Below are 24,433 nucleotides of genomic sequence, written 5' to 3' on the forward strand. Positions count from 1 at the left end.
GCGCCTTTCCTAATTAATGTGCATTTCATTTACTCTGCATAATTTATTTCTCTTCAAGACACCAGCCCTGTGACAATATTTGATGTTGAATCAGTTTGGAAACAAATGTAAGATACTTTATCGTTCCCATCTCAGCTCACATACACACAATTTCTGTCTCGGTGCCAGCAATTACAGCAGACCTCAGCAACAACTTTTAGAAATTGCTTATTACTGAGCCTGAATAATCCAAATTCCCTGTCCAAAGGCATCCATGTGGCTTTTTAAAAAGGCTCAGCTCTTCTGCAACGTGCAGAGGAACCGCTGACCTGTGGGAGGGCTGCTCACCCCAGGGATGTTCAGGAGGGTCCCCCCCTGTCCCCAGCTGTGGGAGGTGGGGGGGTCCCTCCCCAAGGCCACCCAGCCAGGTGCTGCTCTCACACCCCTTTGTGTCCTTTGCACCCCCCGGCAGATCTGGTGCCAGGGACAGAGTATGGCATTGGGATTTCAGCGGTGATGGACAGCCAGCAGAGCGTGCCGGCAACCATGAACGCCAGGACCGGTGAGTTTGGCCCCATTGCATGCTTCAAGCACGGCTGGCTCCTATGGCTCAGATGTCCCCACAGGACAGTCCGTGCATGGGAACAAAGGTGTGCACCAACCCTCTCCCACAGAGCTTGACAGCCCCCGGGACCTCCTGGTGACGGCCTCCACAGAGACATCCATTTCACTGGCCTGGACCAAAGCCATGGGTCCTATCGACCACTACCGTGTCACCTTCACCCCTGCCTCAGGGATGGCATCCGAAGTGACAGTGCCCCGGGATGAGTCACAGCTCACCCTCTCGGAGCTGGAGCCCGGGACAGAGTACACCATATCCATCATCGCTGAAAGGGGACGCCAGCAGAGCCTGGAGGCCACCGTGGATGCCTTCACAGGTAGAGAAAGATAAACTGGGGCCAAGGGCACAGACCACCACCCCACATTGGCATCTACGCCAGCCCGCTGTATCCCCAGCACCTAAACTCTTGAGATGGTGATGGGGATGAGAGCTGCAGGCAATGCATCCATATGGGAACAGGTCTGTTGACCTCAAAAGGAGGATGGCCCTACCAGTGTAGGTGCATTGTCCCCTTTGCCTGCAGCTCTGAGCACACTTGCTTGGCTAGAGGCTCCCATAAGGACAAGGCAGGGTTGGGGGAACGGAAAGCCCATGCCTTCCCCTGTGGTCAGGGTGGCCTGTGTGTCCATAAGAAAGAGAAATGAAGCCTTGAGGGACCTTACAAGGACCTCTGGGTAGAAAGCCTGCAGCTGAGAAGCTCAGACAACACATACCATCTGTAGTGGGACAGCCTTACCACCTACCATATGGGTCTGGGATGGAGGGTGTGTGCAGGCAGAGCTGAGAAAAGCACTGTTTTTCCCCTCACGGTTCTGCCTCTTGATCCCAGCACAGTTTCAGATCAATAGAGAGCCCAGAGCTCCAGCTTTGCCACCTCTCTTGGGTATTTCCCACACAAACACTGAGAACATCGTGGAGGCCAGGATCTGCAGATGGTTGGGGCTGCATCTCCCCTCTCCATCTTGCAGGTGTCCGGCCCATCACACAGCTCCACTTCTCCCAGCTGACATCATCCAGTGTGAATGTCACATGGAGCGACCCATCCCCACCAGCAGACCGCCTCATCCTCACCTACAGCCCCCGGGATGAGGAGGAGGCACAGCAGGTCACACTTGAAGGCACCCGTAGGCACGCCAGCCTGGCGGGCTTGCAGCCATCCACCGAATACCTGGTGTCACTGGTGGCTGTGCACGGCGCCATCAGCTCTGAGCCTGTCATGGGCTCCATCACAACAGGTACCATGGAAAGCCCCCCACCGGGCACAGGACCCTACCAGGAGGGCGGGCCGGGGGACAGGGAGCGGACCTGCCTCCCACAGCTTTGGTTTCTGCTCCATCTCACCAGGGATTGATGCGCCGAAGGACCTCAGGGTGGGCAATGTCACTCAGGAGTCCATGATGGTCTACTGGAGCCCTCCCATTGCTGCCTTTGACCACTATAGAATATCCTACCGTGCCGCCGAAGGTAATGGGTCAGACCGCTCTTGCTCATACCCTGAGCTCACAGCTGCCAACCCTCCCTCCACCCACCGGCAGGAGCAAGCCACCAGGTCATCTTCACCCCAGGCAGCATCCTGGTGCCCTGGGCAAAGCCACCAATAGCTGGGATGGACCAAGAGGCTGCAGGGACGGGGTGTCTGGGACAAGGATGGGAAGGGACCACCGCAGCCAAGGGCCAGCCCAGCATAGAGGGGCACAGGGAGTGATTCACTGCAGTGAGCTCTCCCTGGGGATGGTTAATTCGGGGCCCAATCCTGAAATCCCACCTCCCTCACCTGCTTCCCAGGTTCATCTCCCTTGGTCCCAGTTTTGCCTTTGATGCTGAAAAGGTTGAGCCAGCAGCGATGGGCACACAGGTGTGCACCTGCAGGCACAAAACCCAGTTACCCCCAGTATCAGCCCTGGACTGGTGGCATTGCCCTCCCCTCCCAGGCACCTCCTATAGCCCAGGGATGGGGCCAGCTGTGATGCCAAAGCTCTTGGCTCCATCCCAGCAGGCAGGACAGACAGCACCGCCATCGGCAGCGACGCCACCGAGTACGCCCTCCGCCACCTGCAGCCCGCCACCAAGTACGAGATTGGGGTGAAGAGCATGCGGGGCCGGGAGGAGAGCGAGGTGGCCTCCATCACCGTGTACACAGGTGGGAAGGAGCTCCTGGTGGGCAGGTAGCGCTCAAACTGTGCCAGGGCCAGCCCTGGCAGCCCCTGCTTGCACTAGTAATCAGGCAGCTGAGAGCAAGCTAGACCTGATGCAAGCTCAAGATGATGAGCAAGGCTCACAAGGGCCCAGTGTGTACTTTTGAAGTATATCTAAGCAAAGCCTTTCCCAAATATGCGTAGGTAGTCATGGGAGGGAGTGATAAATCTGTGTACTGGGCACAGGGAAGCCAGAGATACGATGGTGGGCAACCATGACAACCTTTCCTAAAGGAAGTACAGACTTCCAGAAATAATCCCCGGGGAAGCCCGGACACAGACAGCATCTGCTGCAAGAATAAAACCCTCTGCTAACTTCAAACTCCTCAAAACCTAAAAAACTCCTTAACATCCCAGGCTGTGCGTCAGGAAAGCAGTGGAAGAGCAGCCCCGGTAGCAGAGTAGCACCAGCTATGACATCTCTGCTCTCCAGCTAGGGCGGCAGTAACTCCTCTGCAGGCACATGTGCCTGTGTTACCGAAATCTCAGAATGAAGAACTTATCGACACCAATGTGATGCAGATAAGCAGACACTTCTTTATTGACAGCCGGGTGCGTGAGTGAGTCCTCTCACGATCAACGCACACCAAGTTTCAAAATCATACACCATATATAGAACTTATTCATGCATATTCATTAAGTATTCACGCATAATCATGGTATTTCCCAAAAATCATTAACATACCCTCCTCCCAAATCCGATTCTGCACAGTAAAGGTTAGAAAGGTCCAGAAATGGGTCTGGGGTACGATTTGGGTAGGTGGTACATGAGTCGGTGGTCGCTATCTCCCCCCTGCCGGAGTTACCTTTTACTAAAGCTCACGGTTTCTTGGCAGGTAACTACAAGCTGTTCCAGTTGACTCTCCCCAGTTCCCGTTAATTCTACATTCTGACATTTCAATACACTTTCTACATACAGAAGACTAGTCAAATACAAAGAAATCTGTAAAATCCCAAATTTGTTACCTAAGTTTTAAACAATGATTCTAGCCCATTCTTCTGGCCTTGGTACAGGGCTGTACAGAGGATTTCATAGCAACTTTTGCTGTGCAACTACAAGTTTCATTAAAATCTGTTTCTTATTCCAAATGATTTTACAAAATCAAATAAAGTCAATTAATTCTAACTTATTAGCAGATCTGTAACACCTGGGTAGCAAGTCAGGACCACGAGCGATGGGCCACAAGAAGCCTTTCCAGTCCACATTCCCATCTTTTAAACACTTCTGACTCTGAATCTGTCTTCTGTGCAGCCATGGATGTCCCCTTGGGGGTCACGGCCACCAACATCACCCCTACCGAGGCGCTGCTGCAGTGGAACCCACCGCTGTCAGAGGTGGAGAGCTATGTCCTCGTCCTCACCTGCCGCACAGGTATGCTGGGGCTCCATTTCACCTCACCTCCACCTCTCCCCCACCCCAAAGCCCAGGGCTCAGTAGGTGTCCTCCACGGAAGGAGCCCTTGCTTCAGGAGGGCAGCAGCTGGTGGGTGGCGTGGCTGTACCCCATCCTCAGACACCAGCTCCTCCCACGCAGGTCCCATGGCATGTGCCTTGCACTGCCCCCACCAAGCCTCAGAGCACAGCAGTCCACACAAGGAAGGACTGGGATCCTCCCAATTTGCTAACTGGCCCACCAGCAGCAGCCCTGGGGCAAGCAAGTACCCATCGCAAAGAAACTCGGTGTGTGGCAACACCAATGAAACCCACCACTGAAGGCAAAGAAAGTATCAGGCAAATATAGGGACCGTGGGAAAAATAAGACCATCCTTCAGACCGACCACCACCACTACAGCTCACCTGCTGCACTGGAGTTCACGGTGTTTCAGCCATGGTGTGTCATACCCATAGACACATTTTGGAGAACCACCTTGAACATCTACCTTAACTCATCTCTTTTGGCTTACAGTTGCAGGAGAAACAATTCTGGTGGATGGAGTCAACCAGGAGTACCAGCTGACCAATCTCCTGCCCAGTACCACCTACACAGTCTCTATGTACGCCACCAACGGGCCTCTCACCAGCCAGACCATCAGCACCAACTTCACAACTCGTACGTACAGTCACCTCCCCCATCGCCTGTTATGCGCCCCTACCCACACATCCACCCCAGGAAAGGCGGCCAGCAAGGCTCAGCCAAAGCTTTTGTCACATACACATGGGTGTAGAAGTAGCCATGTGCCAAAAGGCCACCCAGATACCAGCGCTGGGCACAACACAAGAACAGAATTTTAATCACAACAAGCATCAACCATCATTTTCACTCTTGCAACCTCCATCCACCTCTTTCTTTGATTTCCCCTGGATGTGGTTCCCCGAGAAGACCCTTGACCAGGTCTTTTTCTTGCCCAAGGCTATAATCCAGGAAAGTCCCACAACCCATTTTGCTTACAGGAAGCTCGGCAGGCCCCATAACACATGAATTTCGGAGCTGTTACCCTTCAGAGAACATGCAAGTAGAGAGGGACATTTAGAGGGCTTACAGAGCTCTGATCAAGGTTGGAGATGGGTGGTGGGGTCTGGAAACTGAGGGTGAGGATGGACTTTGGGCTGTAGCTCAGGGTTGCAAGGTCGAATCCCAGTGCACTGAGTTGGGAAGCAGGCCTGGGGCGGTTGGTTGTCTGTGAGAACTTGCACTTCCCTTGGTCCCAATCCACCCTTGCAGTTTTGGATCCTCCAACAAATCTGACTGCCAGTGAAGTCACTCGACGGAGCGCCCTGCTCTCCTGGGTGCCTCCCGTGGGAGAGATCGAGAACTACGTCATGACCTACAGATCCACCGATGGCAGCCGGAAGGTGAGCGAGTCCTCACAAAGAAAGAGGCTCATTAAGTCAGGGAATAACACAACTGTGGAGAAATGAGCAGGAGAAACCCAACGAAGTAAAAGAATGATGCTCACCAGGTCAGGGAGAGACCAGAAGGGCAAACGCTGCTTTCTACATAAGCAATACTTTAGACAAAAAGTTAGAAAACACAGGAAAAGATTGCCTGGGGCAAAATCTTCATGTACATCTGCAGGTCTGGGCAACGAGGGCATACCTGGGAAGTCTGGAGGAACAGGGGAAATTCCCAACTTGGGAAACACAAGCAAGCTGAGGCAGGAGAAAATTACCCTGCAAACAGAGATGCTGAAAAAGCCATTTGCCCTTCTTGCAAAAGGAAGATAGGAGCAGACAGCTAATTAATCCCGCAATACAATATATTTGATTATTTAATGAGTACGTCCATATCTGCCTGTCCGGAGGCTGCTACAAACACTATCAGGAATACGTCACTGCAGAGTCTCATTGCCTTTGCCGGTGCAACTGGCTCGCCGCAGCCGGAGGATAATAGCTTTGCAAAGGGGTTCGATATAATGCTAAGTGGCATTGGCTGACGACCAGAAAAATTAACATGACAGGAACTGATGGAGCCAAAACTGGCTGATAACCAGGTTTTGGCCAGCTCTGCTCCTTGCAATGCTTGGGCAATCAGTCATGCCCAGGATTGAGGGCACGCAGATCCCGACAGAGTCGGTAAACAGAGCACACAAACAGCAAACATTTACATCTCCTGTGCCTAAACGAAACCAGCTAGCTTTCTCCTGCCCAAACCATCCCAAAAGGTTGCATATATATTGACACCACCTTGACTTAGTCCAGGGGTGTAAGCAGCCATGCAACACTCCTCGGCCAGGCACCAAGGGCTGCAGCAGTTTGTAGCTTCCCTTCCCTCCTCGCTTGCTCTTTAGGCTCCCCATCGCTTTTCTCATCTGTTGCTCTTGGTGTCTACCTCCTTCTGGGACCCATGTACAGGAGCTGATTGTGGATGCCGAGGACACATGGATCCGCCTGGAAGGGCTTTCTGAGACCACAGAGTACACCGTGCGCCTGCAAGCTGCCCAAAACACCATGCGGAGCGGCTTCATCTCCACCACCTTCACCACAGGTGAGGACCTGCGCCGCATCAGCTTGGCCAGGTGGGGTTTAGGCCACTCACCATGCTGGCAGACACAGACTGCTTTTGTGGGCTCTCCCTTCTCAGGCAGCATTTCACCATGATCCACAGAGAGGTATCTTCATTGCCACGACCTACAGAGCTGTTTTGCTATGCAAAGTTAATGGCTATACCTATATCTATAATACAACACAAGACCCAGTCCAGGGCAAGGGGTTTTGAGCTTCAGACCAGGAACCATCAACCAAACCCCTCACCTTGCCCTTGCCCCTCCTCAAATGCATAAATAGAGGGGGAAAAAAACCCAGAAGCTAACAACATGTATCAAGAGGTATGCTCTTGGAGTGAGCAGGGAGAGACTCAGCTGGTCTCTCCATGCTGTAAACATGGTCCAACCTCTCAGATACATCATAGAATCATAGAATGGTTTGGGTGGGAAGGGGCCTTTAAGGGCATCTGGTCCAACCCCCCTGCCATAAGCAGGGACATCTTCAGCTAGGTCAGGTTGCTCAGAGCCCTGTCCAACCAGACCTTGAGTGCTCCCAGGCATGGGGCATCTCTGGAAATATCAAGCAGGTGCATCTCCACTACCATCAGTGGAGTCACGGACAGCAGAGCCAACATGCCCGCAGGACTGCGATCCCACAGATTTTACCTAATGGCATTATTCCTCCCTCCTCTCATTCCACAGAAGTCACGATCCACTGAGGTAACGGGGATTTCCTTTCCAAATCAAAGGGTGGGCGTCCACATCCAACCCTCACAGACAGAGTGCTTATGCTTGCAAGAATGACACTTGTATAAAAATGTCACCATTGCCCCCACCTTTTGCAACCATTCACGTTAGAAACTGTGCAAAGCATGTTGTCCCTCCGCCTCTTTGAAAGCCATGCTAGGCCTGGGCACTTAACAGACAGAGTGCCTGTTGTTCAGGGCTGAATCCAATTGCATTTCTCCTGGGCTTCAAAAGCACTAAACCTGAAGATGATGTCCACCAAAATTCCTCCTATCTGTGCTGCCAGTTCGATTAGGAGAGTTTTCTTTGCATCTGCTGCAGATACACTTTCCCATCTCAGTTACATGCAAAGGTCCCTTCATCTGCTTTTAAGAGATAATAGAAACTATTTACATTACCAAAAAAACCCCAGAAAAGACTCTTCCCTAATGCATCTGTGGATCAGGTTTTCCTGTTATTCTCACCTCTTATGCAGGCATATAAACCCAGCACAATTCAGGCAGGTGATGGAAAAATGCATGTCATCTTTGAGGTTCTTTGGAAGTCAGGGACAAAACTGCATGGGGCTGGCTTCTCCACTGAGATAAAGCAGCAGAAATCCACTCACGTCAGGCAAGGAGAGCACCGTTTCCATTAAACACAAATGCCAGACCTCGGCAGTATTAGAGACACCATTGCCAGCTGATGCAGCATCCAAACACATGTTTAATTGCTTTTAAGATGAAGATAGGCATCAACTAGACACCAGCTTCTCCCCACTTACCCCCCATATCAATGAGACAGAAGCACCCAGGAACGACCGCTGAGGCAACACAATCCATGGGCAGCATCCTCAGCAAACAATCGGGGTCTGGGATTCAATTATTTCATTTACTCTGGCAGCACATCAGGGCACTTTGCAGAGAATAAGGACTTGTCTTTAAGGAGACAGGAAAAAAAAAAAAAGAAAGAAAACAAAAATACCAACCAGGCTTAATTTAAATTGTTTTGCTTCCTTCTGCTCACAGTACACATCCCGGGGTTCTGCCACTGCTTCTGACATATTAATAGCTCAGCCTCTTTGTTTCATGTTTGCATAAGGTTCTTGGGGAATTGTATACAGATGGGACAAAAGGAAGAAACAGATACAGTATTTATAATTTATAGTGGTTTGAAATGTCTTTCAAGGTCTCCTTCGCTCCTAAAGATATGAATATAAATTAAGAAACGAGTAATCTCTGCAGAGCTCAGGGGAGCCTGAAGTCGTTGTCTTTGAAGCAGTTTTCATTGTTGGGTACTCTAAAATGCAAACACTGCCTCACCAGACCTTGCGTTACAGAGCACAGAGACAGGAAAAAATAGGGGGTCTTCAACATTTGGACAAAGTGACAACCTCCAAAGTCTCCAGGTGGCATGAATGGGGGGGAATACACCCAAGTGGGAAATAACAGACAAGGGTCTGTACCCTGGTCCTACGGGGTATCACGCAGTCGTGACAGATGTACACAGCACACCCTTTGCACCTTCTCAATGAGTAACCAAGGCACCCTCCAAAGCCACATCCATATTTCCAGCTCTGCACTCATTTACTCCAGCATCCATATGCACCAACGGCAAAGAGAAAGATGTAGTTCCACATTTTTGCATTAAAGGAGAAAAAAATCAAACTCAGAGTTGACATCCCAATATTGTTGGGGTCTTGTAGTTCAGACTCTTTTAAACTCTGACCCCTAAATGAAAAGTTTCTTCCTTAGAGGACACCTGGAGCACAGCCACACAGCCCGTGCTGTCTGCCCATCTCTAGTATCTGGCACAGCCTAATTCCTGCTCAGTTTGCAAGTGACAGTCAGCCTGGCATAAGTCCACCATTGTTTCCAAGGGCATGGATCAGGAGAATCCATCTGGAATCAGTAAAGTCATAAAACTTGCTTGTAGCTGGCAATCCTGAGAGGAGGACAGGTTCTGGTATTGTCACAGCTGTCTAAATACGCCGGTCACGGCTCAAACCCCAGGGTTTCAGACACAGTGCAGAAAGATGATGCAAGAAGTGACATCCCTCATCATTCACAGCGAGGTTACAATGCGCCTTTCCAATATGCACACACTTTTTTCCACTAAATCCTCCAGTGTTGTTGGCAGAGGTGAAGTCCCTCCACTTCACAGAGTAACTTGAGACGCAGAAGCCAAATTAGACTTTTCCTGGATCACAAGCAGTGGGGCCCGAGGCGTGTGGAAAGGGTGTTGCTCTGCTTAAGTTTTTCTTGGGTTGTTTTTTGTTGTTGTTGTTGTTTTGTTTTTTTTTTATCTTGCAGGCGGCCGTGTCTTCGCTAACCCTCAAGACTGCGCCCAGCACCTGATGAATGGAGACACGCTGAGTGGCATCTACACCATCTCCATCAACGGGGACCTCAGCCAGCGAGTGCAGGTGTACTGCGACATGACCACGGATGGAGGCGGCTGGATTGTGAGTAGCCGTGTGGCTGTCCTCTGTGTTGTCACCATCACAAAGTAACCGAGCCTCACGCTACCAGCAAAGCCAAGCACCACGCTGCACGGGAACGACAGCAGGCTTAATATCGCATGCTTCATTTCCCACGCCATAGGGAATGGCCCACGCTCCAGTAATAATAGTTACACTTGGAGAAATGCCCTTTGATTTATTTGACATGTTTGCAGTGCTTCTGGAGAGCAAAATCTGAGAGTGAAGCTGATTTATTGTTCTAGAAATGAAATTAATGGCTGGTAGCTTTCACAGAGAATGATTCACGCTGCCTGCAGTAGGAGGGTGTCAGGCATCACCCCAATTGAGTCCGCACAGGAGCACTTTAGAAGCAAATGCCTGTTTGGCTTTTGAATTGCACAAACACTGCCTGTCTTGATGTAGATGGACTGACAGCTTAAGTAAATAATGCTCTGGTGCTTTGATTTTATTCATGTCAAATGCTTGCTTACACGCATTACACAAAACCCTGCTAGATGTATAGTTAAAACAACAAAAAAAAGGACTTGCCCAAATGCTGATTTCTAGCATGGGTATTATTCTAGCTAGGAAATTTACCTCCATCTCACTCTGCTTCAGACCATCCCCTTGCATGCCACAGAAAGAGCCAGCTGAAAGCAGAATCACATGCTAGAAGAACAGTCACCATGCATTGGGTAGAGCAGAAAGCTTGACGGCTGATTCCTTCCTGTTAGAGCATTGATTTGCCTCGGACATCATCTAACATCTCTTCAGTTTCTCCATCTGCACATGAATTAATTGCATGGCTACAGTTAACACTAACTGGATGGGCACTGCAATTTGTGCCTCTGAAAGGGGCAATGGAAAGAAAAAGTATTGTCTTTACTTCACACTGATCTTCCCCCACCACAGGTCTTCCAGAGGCGGCAGAACGGGCTGACTGATTTCTTTCGGAAATGGGCGGATTACCGGGTTGGCTTTGGAAACCTGGAGGACGAGTTTTGGCTGGGTATGACCCTCACTGGTTGTCTGTCAATGACACGTCAAACCTGAGCCCCCTACGCACCCTGCTGCTCGCCCATGCCAGCTGTTGGCTCCTTGCCTTTCACCCCACTCCTCTACGCTCTCCCTCGGACAGTTTTTCTTCCATTCATTCCCAGCCCTTCACATTAGAAAGTCACTCAGGGGCACACAACATAAAAGCACATTGTGAAGGCCAGCAGCTCCCCAGTTTGCTCCTCCTAGGAGAGAAGGGGCTAAGCTGGGAGTTTTCATGGACCAAAAAGCATCATCCTCCTTTGGATGACTACAGGTTGCATCAGTAGCATCTATGGCTCACGGACCTCGCCTGGCCTTGGCCAGCAAGCCAGTTGCCCGAAGAAAGTAGGAAAGGGGCAAGTGGGAGGAAACCCAGCACAGCTCTGAAATGGAGCGTGCTGCCCCAAGACCTGAACACAAGCCAAGGCCAGCCCTGCAGCGTGAACACGCTCTGGCTCGTGTGGAAGCTTAGCAGCAATGGGAGAAGCACCAAGGCTCCGCAGCTGAACTCCCCCAGCTTCAGCAGCAGTGTGGAGAAAGCTGAGCCTGGGCCTTGAACCCACCTCTCATAGCCACGGGGAGGTGAAGCTCAAGTGCAAACAGAGCTCAGACCCCACCGCTGCCAGGAGACACAAAGACTTAGCCAGAAGCGCTGTTGCTTTTTGGTTCCCCTCCTCGCCCTCATTTCCCACAGCTGTGTTATTTACCTAGAGCTCTTTTTGTTTGCTCACGGAGTGGATCCAGGCACTCACTGGGTCTCACCGGGTGTCTTGCTGCTTGTGTCACCAGGCTTGGACAACATCCACAAGATCACGTCCCAGGGGCGCTACGAGTTGCGAATAGACATGAGGGATGGCCAAGAAGCAGCGTACGCCTACTATGACAAGTTCTCCATCGGCGACTCCCGGAGCCTGTACAAGCTGCGAATCGGGGACTACAACGGCACTTCAGGTACAACCTCCTTGCTAGCAAGTAGTAAGGAAATCCTGGCACCCGTGAGTCTGAAACTATAAAGGAAATCCCAGCATCAAAGCTCACTTGTTTGGAGCAGCAAGGCACAAACCCATAGCCCTTTCTGCCTCCCTGCAGTCCGTCATGTAAGCCAGGCTGGATAAATCCCACTAAGGACACAGGGAATTTTCCATCGGGGATTAGATATTTAATATCAGAGGCATTACTGTTCAGATAACCAGGTCAATCATCAGAGGTGTCATCTCACTTGGCAGTAACCGCAGAGCACTATTGATGCTGTGCTGGAGGGTGTATTTATTGCCCTCCCACAGCAATGGAAAAATCTGAAATCCTCTTCATTGTTTCCTCTTGCAGAGGCCAAACAATGGCCAGTTTTTCAAGGACACTGTCACACCTGCTTGCTCAGTCAATGCAGCAGCATGAGGCTTTGCCCACCAGAAAACAGTGGGTGATGGAGGGAGGGCACGGAGGTCTCTTCCCAAGAAGGCGGAGAGGGGACGGCTGCAGCCTCTTTAGCTAGGATAGATAGGATAGACAAAACTTCACCACCACGTACTTAGCAAGGAACCACACACCATATCCAAGATGCAGGAATTTTTTATTCCAAACCTGGTAGCTGCTACTGGAAAAACAGCAACAGGAATCTTGGTTGTGTGCAACAAAGCACTTGCTCTGACCTTAAGTCCTAGGGCATGAGGCACCCAACCTATTACCAAAAATGCCAGTAACTACTGCAGACATGACTCCCTCCCTTTCCCCACACAAGCTCCCCTTCTAGCCGCCCAGCCAAGGAGCTTCTGCTCCACCTTGAGCAAAGAGAGCCAAGACCTGCCCAATGGTTCATCGCCAAGAGGTGTCCTAGCAAGCTTCTCTGTGCCTGGACTGCATGATGCTGGCATGAGTCCACTTTGTATTTTCTTAGGGACCACCAAGGAGCATAGTAAGAATGTCTCCTGTAAATACATCAGTTGTAATAACCATGTTTCACTTGGATGTTCTTTCACCCAAAAGCAGCTCTTTTGGTCCTTAGTAAGAAGGTGAGATGAGGTTTGTGGTTTTGGTAGAATAAGACATCACACACCTCCCAAAAGCTTCTTGCCCTTATCCAAAGTGAGAAAAGAAGGCTAAGCATCTTGATTCAAGGGACAAATGCTTGGTCTCCATTAGGTGAAAAAGTTCCCTTTGGCTCACAGGAGGGAAGGAGGCTGAAAGAGTCCTGAAGTTAAGTAGTGGAGCCAGGCTTTGGAAAATCAGGGATGCCCAAATCTAGGACTTAGTTCATTTCTGAAACACTGAAATTCAGATCCAAACTCAGACAGCATTTTATCTGCCAAGCCTAAGCAGCCGCTGAGCTTTGCTATGGTCTGTACTGATCCTAAACGGACAGCAGAGGACCTCAGATGAACCAGTTGTGAGCAATTCCAGTTAACGTTGTTCCCAGACCTTCAGCTGCTTGAGCCGTGGATTGGCAGGCTGCCACATCTACCAGAATATCTTAATTTCCTTGTGAAAAGACCAGGTGACTCCGGCTCTAACACCTTTAACGGCACCTCTTTCCACAGGGGACTCCCTCAGTTATCACCAGGGCCGCCCCTTCTCCACCAAGGACAGGGACAACGATGTGGCTGTGACCAACTGTGCCATGTCCTACAAAGGGGCCTGGTGGTACAAGAACTGCCACCGTACCAACCTCAACGGCAAGTACGGGGAGTCCCGGCACAGTCAGGTAAGGACAGAGCTGGGCTGAAAGCCTTCGGCATTTCTTCTAGGGGTGTGACCAAGCCTGACAGCAAGCCTAGGCTAGAGCTGGGGCCGCACAGTCCATGCACCAGGGGTGGGAGCACCGGTGGGGTGACCCCACACCAGCTGGAGCAAAGGGAACCACCTTCAAGCCATTTAAGCTGATGCTTTGTGCCTCAAACTGGCTGCCATGGTCATTTACCATAGCACCTTACTGCATTACATTAAAAAAATATACATACTGGAAACCTGATCAGGAGCCTTTGAGCAGTGGGAAAAACAACGGCATGGCTGCAGAAGAGTTTCTTACCCTTCCTGTAGCAAGTTCTTCCTTCTGACTTCTCTACAGCCATCAACCCTGTTTCCTTCCTTTCCAGCTCTGGTTTCTTGTTAGGGTCTTTCTTTACCCTGTGCCTTTCTCTCCCTCCTGCCAGGGGATTAACTGGTACCATTGGAAAGGCCACGAGTTCTCCATCCCCTTTGTGGAAATGAAGATGCGACCTTACAACCACCGTAACATCGCTGGGAGGAAGAGACGGTCCCTACAGCTCTGAGCCAGCTGAACCCCTCCTGCCTCCCACCACCTGACCTTTTCTGTCATTTGTTTGTATTTTATAATATGAAAAGGGAAAAAAACCCAATTACTACTCATCTGAGATAGCAACCTGCCCCCCCACGAGTGCTGGAGGGAACCAGGGTACAAGCAAAGGCCGTGTGAAAGGGAAGACCTCGTTGCTTTGCATCTGTCCCAGAGAAATACCAAATTTCCAGTTTCCCTACCCCAGTCCTCTGGCCCTTAACATGAGAACAAGAAAGAGACAGACAGATTTTTTTGATATTTTTTTAAAACACATAGAAATCCCCAGCAAAGCCTGTTAGAAATGTTTGTCACAGGGCTCATGGCAGAAACCTTCCCCACAGGGACCTTGGGGCAGCCATTTCCACCCCAGTCATGGCCAGGGACACCCGTCCTCTCCCTGCCTCCCTGTTGCCTCCTGGAAGGGAAGTCCCAAGCTTCATGCCATCCTGTAGACACCAACTCTTCCAGCAGGCAGAGGCCTATCTCTCTTTCTGGCCTGGTCATCCCTCCCCTACACACAGGCACTGCACACATGAAGACAAACTGAGGATGAGCAAACGCAAGGCTCATCCCATCCCCAGTTTTCGCACATCACACCAGGAGGGCTTGGCAAGCATCAGCATATGTAGGCAAACTCTAGAAAGCCCACAGCTCATGTGCTGGCCCCACCACAGCCAAACTCATCCTCATGTACATGGGGTGTAGGGGAACAAGAGCTGTTCCACCAGCCCCAGCCTGTATCATCCACGCCTTCCAGTTGAACTCATCCCACTCCAGGTGCACAACATCTGCCTGGGTTGTGCTGAGCTTGATGGAGAAGAAAGGAGTCAAAGGAGAGGACCTGGGAGAAAAATCACTACTTGTGGTCTTGAGGCCTAGGGCCCGTTTCCTCTGCTATTTCTACATCCCACTGCGCTGGCTTTCACTGAGGGCATTGGTCCCAAACCAAATAGTCTCAGAGAAGGAGCAGCAACCAAAAGAGCCACCACACAAGCGCAGCCCAGCCTGAAGCCGGCAGCTGGTACAGCCCAGGTGCTATTGTTCAGAGACCTCCACGGTACACGGGGAAGGATGGCAACACAGCTGAGGGAAGAGAAGCGCAAGCTGAGAAATGCCCATTCCTTCCCTTCTCCTGCACCACCCCTCTTCGCTGCCATCACAAGAGGGACACAAATCTCAGTGCCTTGGTATCAGCATCTCTCTAAGAGGAAATCAACCATTTCCCTTCCTGGAAGGAATGTTTAGTCCATCCAGATTCTGGAGCTCTTCAAGACTCTTGAAAGAATAGATGAGTTCACTCTTCCCACCCTTAACTTCTCCTCTTTTAAGGAAGATGGACCCTTTGGATAGCTCTGGCTGGGTCCTGTTACCATTGACACCACCTCCATGTAGCCCAAATGACCACCCACCGGAGTCACTCCTCTGCTGAGTGCTCGGATCAATGCTGGGTATTGTCACTGGTCTGGTCTCGGAGAAGGGACTTGTCCCCACAGCCAAGGACAATACAGCTCATCATTGGGTTTGCAGCCAAGGGAGCATTACAAATGCTAAACGCTGCTTTGTTATTTTATCACACTGAAGCTGCTTTGTCTCAAGAAACATCTACCAGATGGCAACATAAAGGCATCTTTACAGTAGCTTATAATTCAGGCCAGTGTCTCTTTCATGGCCATGCTCCTGGATCTGCTGACGTTACTCACCATGGCTGCAGAGCTGAAGAAGGGCATTAAGCAGGAAACGCAGCCTCCTTGTCCATGTACTGGCACGCAAAATCATAGCTAACCCCAAGGTCAGGATCAGATCCAGGCTCCAGCCCTTCAAATGGTCAGCTTACAAGCTGCAGTCCAACCTGGAGGAAGGATGCTGTAGCTCAGCAACATCACGTGTGTAAATGAGGCATCTCTTGTTACTTCCAATCAGCATCAAATCAGGCAATAAGTCAACCAGTTGGGCAACAGGTCAGTCAGAGAGGCTGCAGATGATGGGAACTCTTGTAGGACATGGCCGGTGTCACAGATGGCAGCATGTCACACCTCCTGAGCAGCCTGCCCTGTTTTAGGTCCTAAAAGTCAAGCAGCAGCCACAGCCGATTAAAACCTAAGAAGCCTCCTAGTGGACCGGCAGAGTAATATTTTTCCCAACATCACCAAGAGTTTATGGGCAAGAAGTGTCCTAACAGAAGCACTGTAGTGCACCGGTTATAACCAGGAGCAGAGACGGGCGGTGGATGGTGTTCATGGATGCTCAGATGGTGCTGTTTGCTTGTCTACCCAGGCAAAAGGAGGAGACGTCCGTGGAAACACGAGAGCTCATCACTAGCAATCAAGTGGAAGGCAAGAACTCTCTTTTGAAAAGTATGAGTCAAACAGAAAAATCAAAACAAGCTTTTTCCAGGGGGTTCAAAAGAAGATCCTCAAAAAAGTTGATTGTTCTCTTAACAGATTTACTGACGCATATCTCTCCCTCCCTGCTCATGTCCGTCATCCCTTTTATAAGTCCTGTAACTGGGATGAGAGGGCCCAGTTGACACAATGCCATCATTGAGTCTGAAGGACACTCTTGGAGATAACACCCGACCTTCTGGTGCTGTTATATACCATTGCTGGTCCCTGCTCTCACACATGGTACCAGAGTGTTGTCTTTCTATTACCTCAGTGAAACGCAGTTGCTAAAATCTTTTAAAGGAAAGACTTCTACACGTCATGGTTTTCTCCTGGTGATAGCCTAACCCAAGCCTAAGCACGCAATTAGCAAGGATGACATGGTCATTTGGGCCATTGTCCCTTGTTCAAGTTGCCCACATACAAGATACAATTTTCCAGAAATTCATTTTTCATTATTGCCTGATGAATTTTCCTGGACAAAGCTCCTGCCAGCAGTTTCAAGCAAATTTGTGCTTAACGTTGATGCTACAGAGCGTCAGAGAGTGTGATGAAGTACAATCTCTCTGCACCCTCCATCAGTGGTTGGGCAAGCCCTTTTTCTGAATTCACTCTCCAACCAGACCAGGTTTGGCCCTTGTCCCCCATCAGCACAGCGCTGAGACTGAATTAAGTCTTGGCATGAAATTCCCAGAAGCCAAGCCCAGATGCTGCCAGTGCTCATCTCACCTTGACTCCAGCACGTGAACCATCACTGGGCTCTGGTGGCTCCTCTGCCATCCAGCTCATACGACCCAGGCTTGCCCCAGAGCCCAGAAAGGAAACTGAAGCCATTACCCAAACCCCACTATCCACTGCGAGATGCCAGCTCCCACAACATCAAGCAGGAGGAAGCACATCATGTCCTTCACCCAGCAGAGCACCACGTGTACCCAGGACCCTCTCAGCCTTTCAAAGCTGCCTCTTATTTCTAACCCCAAAATCTTGGAAGAAAACACCAAGGGACTTTCATCTCTTGCCCAGTTTTGATTTCCCTCTGTTTCCATTCCAGCCAGACCTCCAAGCCCACCATGCACTGCACTAAAACATAACAGAAAAACCCAAAACCAAAAGTTCTTGAAAGGAAAAGCTGCTTTTACTAAAGTGATCCTTAAGACAGCACTTATAAATTAATAATTTGGGGAAGGAGAGAGGCCAGGCCCTCCCCAAAGGTAGCTGGGTTTTGGCAGGAGGATGCTGGAAGAGCATCCACACAAAAGTTTGGGAGAAGCCTTTGTTTCTACTGCTTTCCTTTGCATTGCTTTACCATGGGCATCTCAAGGCGTAGTACCAGCCTAAACGCGCTTTTGCCCAGCCTCTTACCTCCTTCCCAAAGCGACGCTCCCCCCAGGAAGCATCAGGGTGCGGACAGCACAGCTTATGCCATCTTCATTGCCAGTGCTGCAGCAGGTGAGGGCTCGAGCAGTGGTGTCCCCACGCTGGGGCAGCCCTGTGCCTGCCACAGGCTTAGAGCAACCTGCTGAAGCACAGCAGGAGCTCAAACACCCACCTGGTGCATCACCTCGGTGCCAGCACATGCCCTTCATCCAGACCCAGAGCCACCCTCCTGGGATGTCCCCACCGTCACACCCTGAGGTAACCATCACCCCCTGCCCTGTGGCCCCCTGTGATGCCCACAAGCTCTGACCTTACCAGACACTGCCAGCAAAGAGCACCCCCCCGCCCCCGCCAAAACCCTTTAACTCCTGCTTACACCGCTAACAGAGGGCTCCATCCCGGGGCCAAGGGAGAAGCCCATCCGTGTTTCTGCCAACCAAGCACCCTGGGATGGCCATCAAACCCAGCTGGTACCCTCCAGGCTCACCTTCCCCCTTCCTTAAACCTGATGGTGCCCAGATGGCGGTGGCAGGTCCTTGCCCCTTCTGGGGGGGGGGGGGGGGGGGGGGTCGGGTAAGGTGGAGGGAAAGACTCATCCCTGGGGATGTGCTCATGCCTGGACCCACCTCGGCACCCAGCCTACAGCTCTCCAGGTCTCAGTGGTTTCTCAGAAGGATGGTGACACGAAGACCTAAACAAAAAAACGAGCAGTCCCTTGTGTACAGGTGTTACCCTGGAATTGTATTTATTACTTTAAAAAAAATTTAGAAACCATAAATAAGAAGGAAGAACGGAGGCGACGAAATCCCTTGGACAGGTTCTGACGAACTCAAACACAAACCAACGCAACCAAATGAGGGGGAAGATAAAAGCAAATAAATGCATAAATAAAATAAATAATATAAATAAATAATATATTAAACAAGCCTCCCCACCCTGTAATGAAAACGTAGCTCGGAGAATGGGATCGACGCTTGTTAACCATTGTTAACTAGTATTTTTAGTCCTGACCGCTCTTAGGCTATGTATAGTTCCTTTTTTTAATGCATTTTCTATACATTAATAAAAGATACCGAAGAAGCGAGCCGTGTGCCTGTCCAGGAGCGGGGTGGGAGCGGGGTCCTGGTGCATCCAAGCCCGGCAGCGACACAGCCCCCCCCGACCCCACTCCAAGCAGGGACGTGCATTCCCTGCCCCTAATCCTTTATCCCACAGGAGAAGGAGCACAGGCGGCTTGTCAGCAGGGATTCGCACGCTCTCACCCTCCTGTAGGACATGCCCCGCCCCAGCAGAGCTCAGATCCTTCTGCATCCAAAGCAGCTGTCCAGAGAGGCTTGTTTTTTTGCTCTGCTCTTTGCAGCTGAGCTGCAAGGTGTCACAGTCGAGGCAGCCGCCCCAAGAAAACATCCTCCTTGTTTGCAAAGCACAGCCAGAAACACCAACCAGGAGGAATAGAGCAGCTGAGAGACAAATCACATGCCATGTGATAAAAAAAAAAAAAAAAAAAAAAAAAAAAAACAGAGGGAGGAAATTCTGGGGGCAGCCCAGTGTCAGCTGGTGGTGCCATGTCCATCCTTGGAGGTGCTCAAGACCAGGCTGGAGAATGCCCTGAGCAACCTCATCCGCCCCCACGGCTGCCTCAGGCAGCAGGTCAGCTCAGAGGCTCCCAAGACCCACCCCACACCCCCGCCCCCCACCCCCCACCCAAACTATTCTGTTAAAATATATAACAATAAAGTGACCCCAAAGTTGGGTTGGTGTGGCCGGTCCTTTAACCACGGTAAGGCAGGGAGCTGTGCTTTGGCCTCAGCCCAGCGCAAAACATTTTGTTAATAAATTTAGCTGCTCCCATGAGCTAGAGAGGCCCTCAGCTCTGCAGCTTGCAGCCAGAGAAAGCAAAGCCACAGTGTAAATGCTCAGAAGCAGAGCAAAACAACCCCAGAGTCTTCAGTTAGAGCTATTCTCCCAATTTAGACAGCAATCTGTTCCCAGCATGATGGAAACCCCACCAAAAACCAAATTGCAAGGCTATTTCCAGCAGAACATGCTCCCCAGTGGAAAACAACAACAAAACAAAAAAAGCCACGAAAAATGAAAAAGCAATATTGATTTAGCAAAAATCTCTGGGACAAGTAAGAATTTCAGAGGATTTTGAAAGCTGTTTCACAGACAGACTTTATTTAGACCTCCTTGTCTTAAGTTTTCAAGTTTGACACGTAGCCAGGCAGGATGAGAAAGCCCAAAAGAAGCTCTTCCGCCAGACTGGTTCAATATTTTCTAAATTTAAGTTCTAAGAGGCAAAACAGGGGAATTTGCAGCAGTTTCTCAACTTCTCTTTCTTGCTCTGATTCAAAAGAAAAAAAAGAAAGAAAACAAAAAAAAAAAAAGGAAGTTGTGAGCAGGGGGATCGCCCACCTTGGCCACAGCCACCGGCACAGCAAAACGCCAAGCCTGAAGCCTGGTAGACTCAGCTGTCTGGATCAAATGAACTTTTTCATGTTTGAAGGGAATCAGTGCCATGGAAGACCCTTCAGGCAAGCCCAGGATGGAGATGGGTTTGGGATGGAGAGGAAGGGTTGTCTGCACCAGTGCTTGACATCCCAGTCTCACCATGCTTGGCCAAACAGTTGATCCAATGCAGTGGGTTTTGTTTACGGTCCCTTAGAGGAGGGCATTGCTCTCCATTGTACCCCTCGTGCAGCATGTCTGGGGCCAACTGGGGACCCCAGGACCTCCATTCCTTGCAGAGCACCCCAAAAAATGCTCACCTGGAGGAAACACGGTCTTCCCATTGCAATAACCAGACATGAGAGCTGGGCACGCAATGCTCAGAAGTTGGTACCCAGAGAAGGCAGGCGCATGTGGGACCGCGGCATCCTTCTGGACCATAACCCACCTCCCAAAATCAGAGCCATGGCCCAACTCCATGCTTCAGATGGGATGAGAAAGGGGTCAGGGCTGGCACAAGCTCTTTCCTAAATGCTCCAAGTTTTGACTTAAGCCAGGAAAGTGTTTTGCCCCACCACACCAACCCCTGGGGAGCTCCTTCCCTGTCACCCATTGCAGGTGCCCACCACTCTCATCGCCCTGGCCCCCTCTGCCCTTGCTCAAAGCCATCTGTATACTCTAGACACAGTCCTGCAGTATCACATGTGGTGGGATTGCACTTTTCCAGCCACTCCAAGGAGCACACGTCCCCAGGGAACCCAGGCTTTGCGCAAGCACACACTGCAGGCAGCCATGCTCCTCTTTGGGCACTTCCAGCCATCACAGAGCATCACATCACCAGCTCCCCCATCTGCACTTTGTACAGAGAGATTTCATCACAGCCCTCTTACCAAAGTCCCCTTCTTGCATGAGCGATGCTGGAGAACTTTGTTCCACCAGCAAACAACAGGAGGGTGTACAAAGGTCCTCAGCAAGGGCGTTGGGCATCCATCCCAAACCTGGAGCTCAAGCAAGGCATTCCCAGCAACACACCCCACAACCTCAGCCCAAAAAACCACAAGGGAAATGCTCAGACAGGAGCAAGCAGCACTGTGGGAGGAGGTGCAACGCCTGCAGGAGCAAGGCTGGAACAGATCAATGAAGGGGCATCCTCGTCCCATGAATTCACAGCTGCTTTATGCCTGGCGGGATGTGATTTTGATAGCACCATCTTTAACATGCTTGGGTTTTAATTCCCCCTCGTAAGCCTGGATGTGCTCATCATCCCTTTAAAACCTCATTCCCATTTTTATATTTTCAAATCCTGTGGCTACAGGCTCTAAAGCTTAATTACGTAGAGTGTAAAAACAAAAATAAATATCTCTTTTAATCAAATCTAAATGCAGGGCTTTTATATTTCATTGATTTGTCCCGTCTCCCTGGGATAAGGAGCACTACAGCCATGGCCTCGACACGCAGTAATTTTTCTGCTTCTAAGACATTATAACAATCTTCCCCACCAAAAAAATATAATCTGCATTGTATACATCATATTTGAGGCAAGATCCTAGCTATGATTAGGGACCTTCTTACAGTGGCATTTCACTCCCACTATTTTGGATTGCCTCCTGCTGTCGGTGGGGATGCTGAAGGTGCGCAGCCCTCCTACAGCACGCACCATGCAATGTATAATAAGCCCACTCATTCCCAGCGACGTAGCTGATCCTCTGTCTCCCACCCAAGTTATCCCCTGGGTGTCACTCCCCCGTGGGCACCAGGGCCTGACACAGCTGCCAGACAGCAGAGTGGAGCACACCAGGATGCTGGTGGGGACACAAGCCACCTCTGTTGCCCACAAGGGCACCTTGTTCCCAGGCCATCCCCTGCGTTTGGTGACATCACAACAAAAGACGGGTTTGAAGGAAGTAATTCTGCAAATGTTTAGGAGAAAAACCCTCCCCATAAGTGAGAAAAGGGGGGTGGGGGGGTGGAGGGGTGGGCAGGGGAGTGGGAGATCTTTCCAGAATTTCAGGAGAAGGCGTTGGAAATGGGCGGGAGCAGCAGAGAGGACAGTCCTGGAGGAGCATCACTGGCAGCCATTGTCCCCCTGCTCCTGGGGACAGGCTCTGGCCCTCCTCCTGGTCCCACATCCCCTGCTGCACTCATGCAGAAAGCAGCCAGCACCTGCCTGCTCACCACCTCGTATCGGTTCCTCTCCCGTGACCCAAAGCCACCTCTCCCCTGCCCAGGCGGGACTCTGCCCCTCCAAATAAAGGAACCTGCTCTCCCTCACAGGGGGCAGAGAGAGGCAAAACACCTCCAGGAGAAAGGTCTTCAGTGTGGTTTAACTCTTTGACCCACCATAATTTGCATTTTGCTCTCGGTTCCCTCTCTAGGGAGGGTGTGAGCCCCCCCAAGCCACCCTGCCCAAGCCCCAGCACCCAGCTGCATCCTCCCCACCAAGCCTTGCTAGCAAACAAGATGGGGAGGAGGAAGAGGAAGAGTCTTTGAACTGTGAAGAGCAAGGGTCAAATATTCCCCATCCCCAGGCAGGAGCTAAGCCCCAAGGCAGCGCAAAACATCCCAGCACAAAGGCATACCTTGGCCAACTGCAACAGGGCCACCAGCCAAAATCCTCATGTGGTCCCAAGCCAAGGGACATCAGCTCACTGGAGGTCTCCAGGAACAGCTTCCCCCATGGAAGTGGCTTATGGAGGTGAAGGAGTAATAAAAACATTAAAAAAAAATTAAAAAATTGGCAGCCACTTATCATGAAAAAAATGGGATTGGATCTCCCTGCCCACCTCAGCTGGGCTCCGGGCACTGAGGGATGGCTGCTGATTGCTCCTCAGCATCGCAGGGCTAAGCCAAAGGAAGGACTGCACAGGATGGCACAGCCAGCACAACTGGTTTGTCACCTAAAAATCCACCTTGGCAGATCAGATCCAACACCCATCCGGCATGGGAAACCCCCGGGAGTGGCTGCTCTGGGAGGAGGCACAAGCTACCTCTTCCCACTACTGGGGGCACACGCTGGTCCTCAGGGGGCACTGGGGCTGCGCCCGAGCATCACTTGCTCCTCTGCCTTTGGTTCCCACCTCCCACAACTCCAGCCCTTGGGAGGTGATCCCACGCCCATGCCAAGGGAAGGAGCACCCCCATTCACCAACGAGTTTTTCTTCCCCTGGCCTTCATGTAACTGATCCTTGAGCCATTCCTAAGTGGGAAGGCACCACCCGGCACATCTCCTCACCCCCCTCACCCACCGCCAGCACTGCGCATAGGATTTCCTCAGGAAGGAGTTCCTGAAGGCTCGTGTACACAAAACAATCATCAGCTCTAAACCAAGAACAAGCCCTCACCGGTTCCCTCCGGATCCCCACAGCACACACTGGGACACACAGCCTCCCGCCCTCCCACACGCACGCGGGTCCCCATACCCCATCTTTTCTCAACACAAACACCAAGCAGAACTTGAGGAGGCACCCAAGGACCCCACCTTGCTCCCACCCCAGCCCTTTCTCTCCCCTCAGCACCAGGGAGGGAATCTCCAGCAGACCTGGACCCACCTCAGCAAGCCCAGCTGCACCCAAAGCCGCACAGGTGACGGGTGGGGAAGAGCCACCCCCATAAAACACCCCAGTTTTGAGGCATTTCCCCTAAAAGCAGCCTTTCCCTCATGCAGGACTGCGCCCCAAACCAGCACACTGGCACCAAGGTGGGACCTGGACACCTGAGCCCACCCCAACCCCACGGCTTCCCCCTGCCAGGAGGGGACAGAGCCAGGCAGGCACCAACAGAGGGAGAAGAGGGGATGAAGCAGCAGCCACAGAGCCTGCCAGCCCCAAAATCACCAGCTCAGTGTTTGTTCTCCACCCCCCCCCCCCAAGGGTCACCACCCCATCCCATCCCACCCCATCCCATCCTGCTCCTGCCTCCCTGTTCTCCAAAGCCAGAAAATCCATTGCTGCTGCTAAAGCAAATACCAAGGGCTGCTATTTTTATCCAGCAC

General features: G+C 51.2%; 1 protein-coding gene and 1 long non-coding RNA gene across 19 annotated transcripts in view; one reads left to right on the plus strand and one right to left on the minus strand.

Moving 5' to 3' along the window:
• The window catches only part of TNR (tenascin R), an 85,381-nt gene extending 62,203 nt beyond the window's left edge, over positions 1-23,178 (plus strand). Inside the window, 14 exon segments of the mRNA XM_056355190.1 lie at positions 452-541; positions 654-917; positions 1,570-1,836; positions 1,946-2,065; positions 2,598-2,741; positions 4,049-4,168; positions 4,703-4,846; positions 5,459-5,589; positions 6,589-6,721; positions 9,758-9,909; positions 10,819-10,915; positions 11,734-11,895; positions 13,479-13,642; positions 14,091-23,178. Coding sequence (XP_056211165.1) covers positions 452-541; positions 654-917; positions 1,570-1,836; positions 1,946-2,065; positions 2,598-2,741; positions 4,049-4,168; positions 4,703-4,846; positions 5,459-5,589; positions 6,589-6,721; positions 9,758-9,909; positions 10,819-10,915; positions 11,734-11,895; positions 13,479-13,642; positions 14,091-14,210 — 2,108 coding nt within the window. The 3' untranslated portion in view covers positions 14,211-23,178.
• The window catches only part of LOC130156625 (uncharacterized), a 77,144-nt gene that overhangs the window by 44,762 nt on the left and 7,949 nt on the right, over positions 1-24,433 (minus strand). Inside the window, exon 1 of one of the 18 annotated variants that reach the window (XR_008824533.1) lies at positions 11,652-11,755. The exons of the other annotated variants lie outside the window; for them this stretch is intronic. This is a non-coding gene — a long non-coding RNA (uncharacterized LOC130156625). Of the gene's footprint in view, positions 1-11,651; positions 11,756-24,433 lie in introns of those variants that run through there. 18 annotated transcript variants of the gene reach the window in all.

The sequence above is a fragment of the Falco biarmicus genome, chromosome 11 (assembly GCF_023638135.1).
Source record: "Falco biarmicus isolate bFalBia1 chromosome 11, bFalBia1.pri, whole genome shotgun sequence".
Lineage (NCBI taxonomy): Eukaryota > Metazoa > Chordata > Aves > Falconiformes > Falconidae > Falco > Falco biarmicus.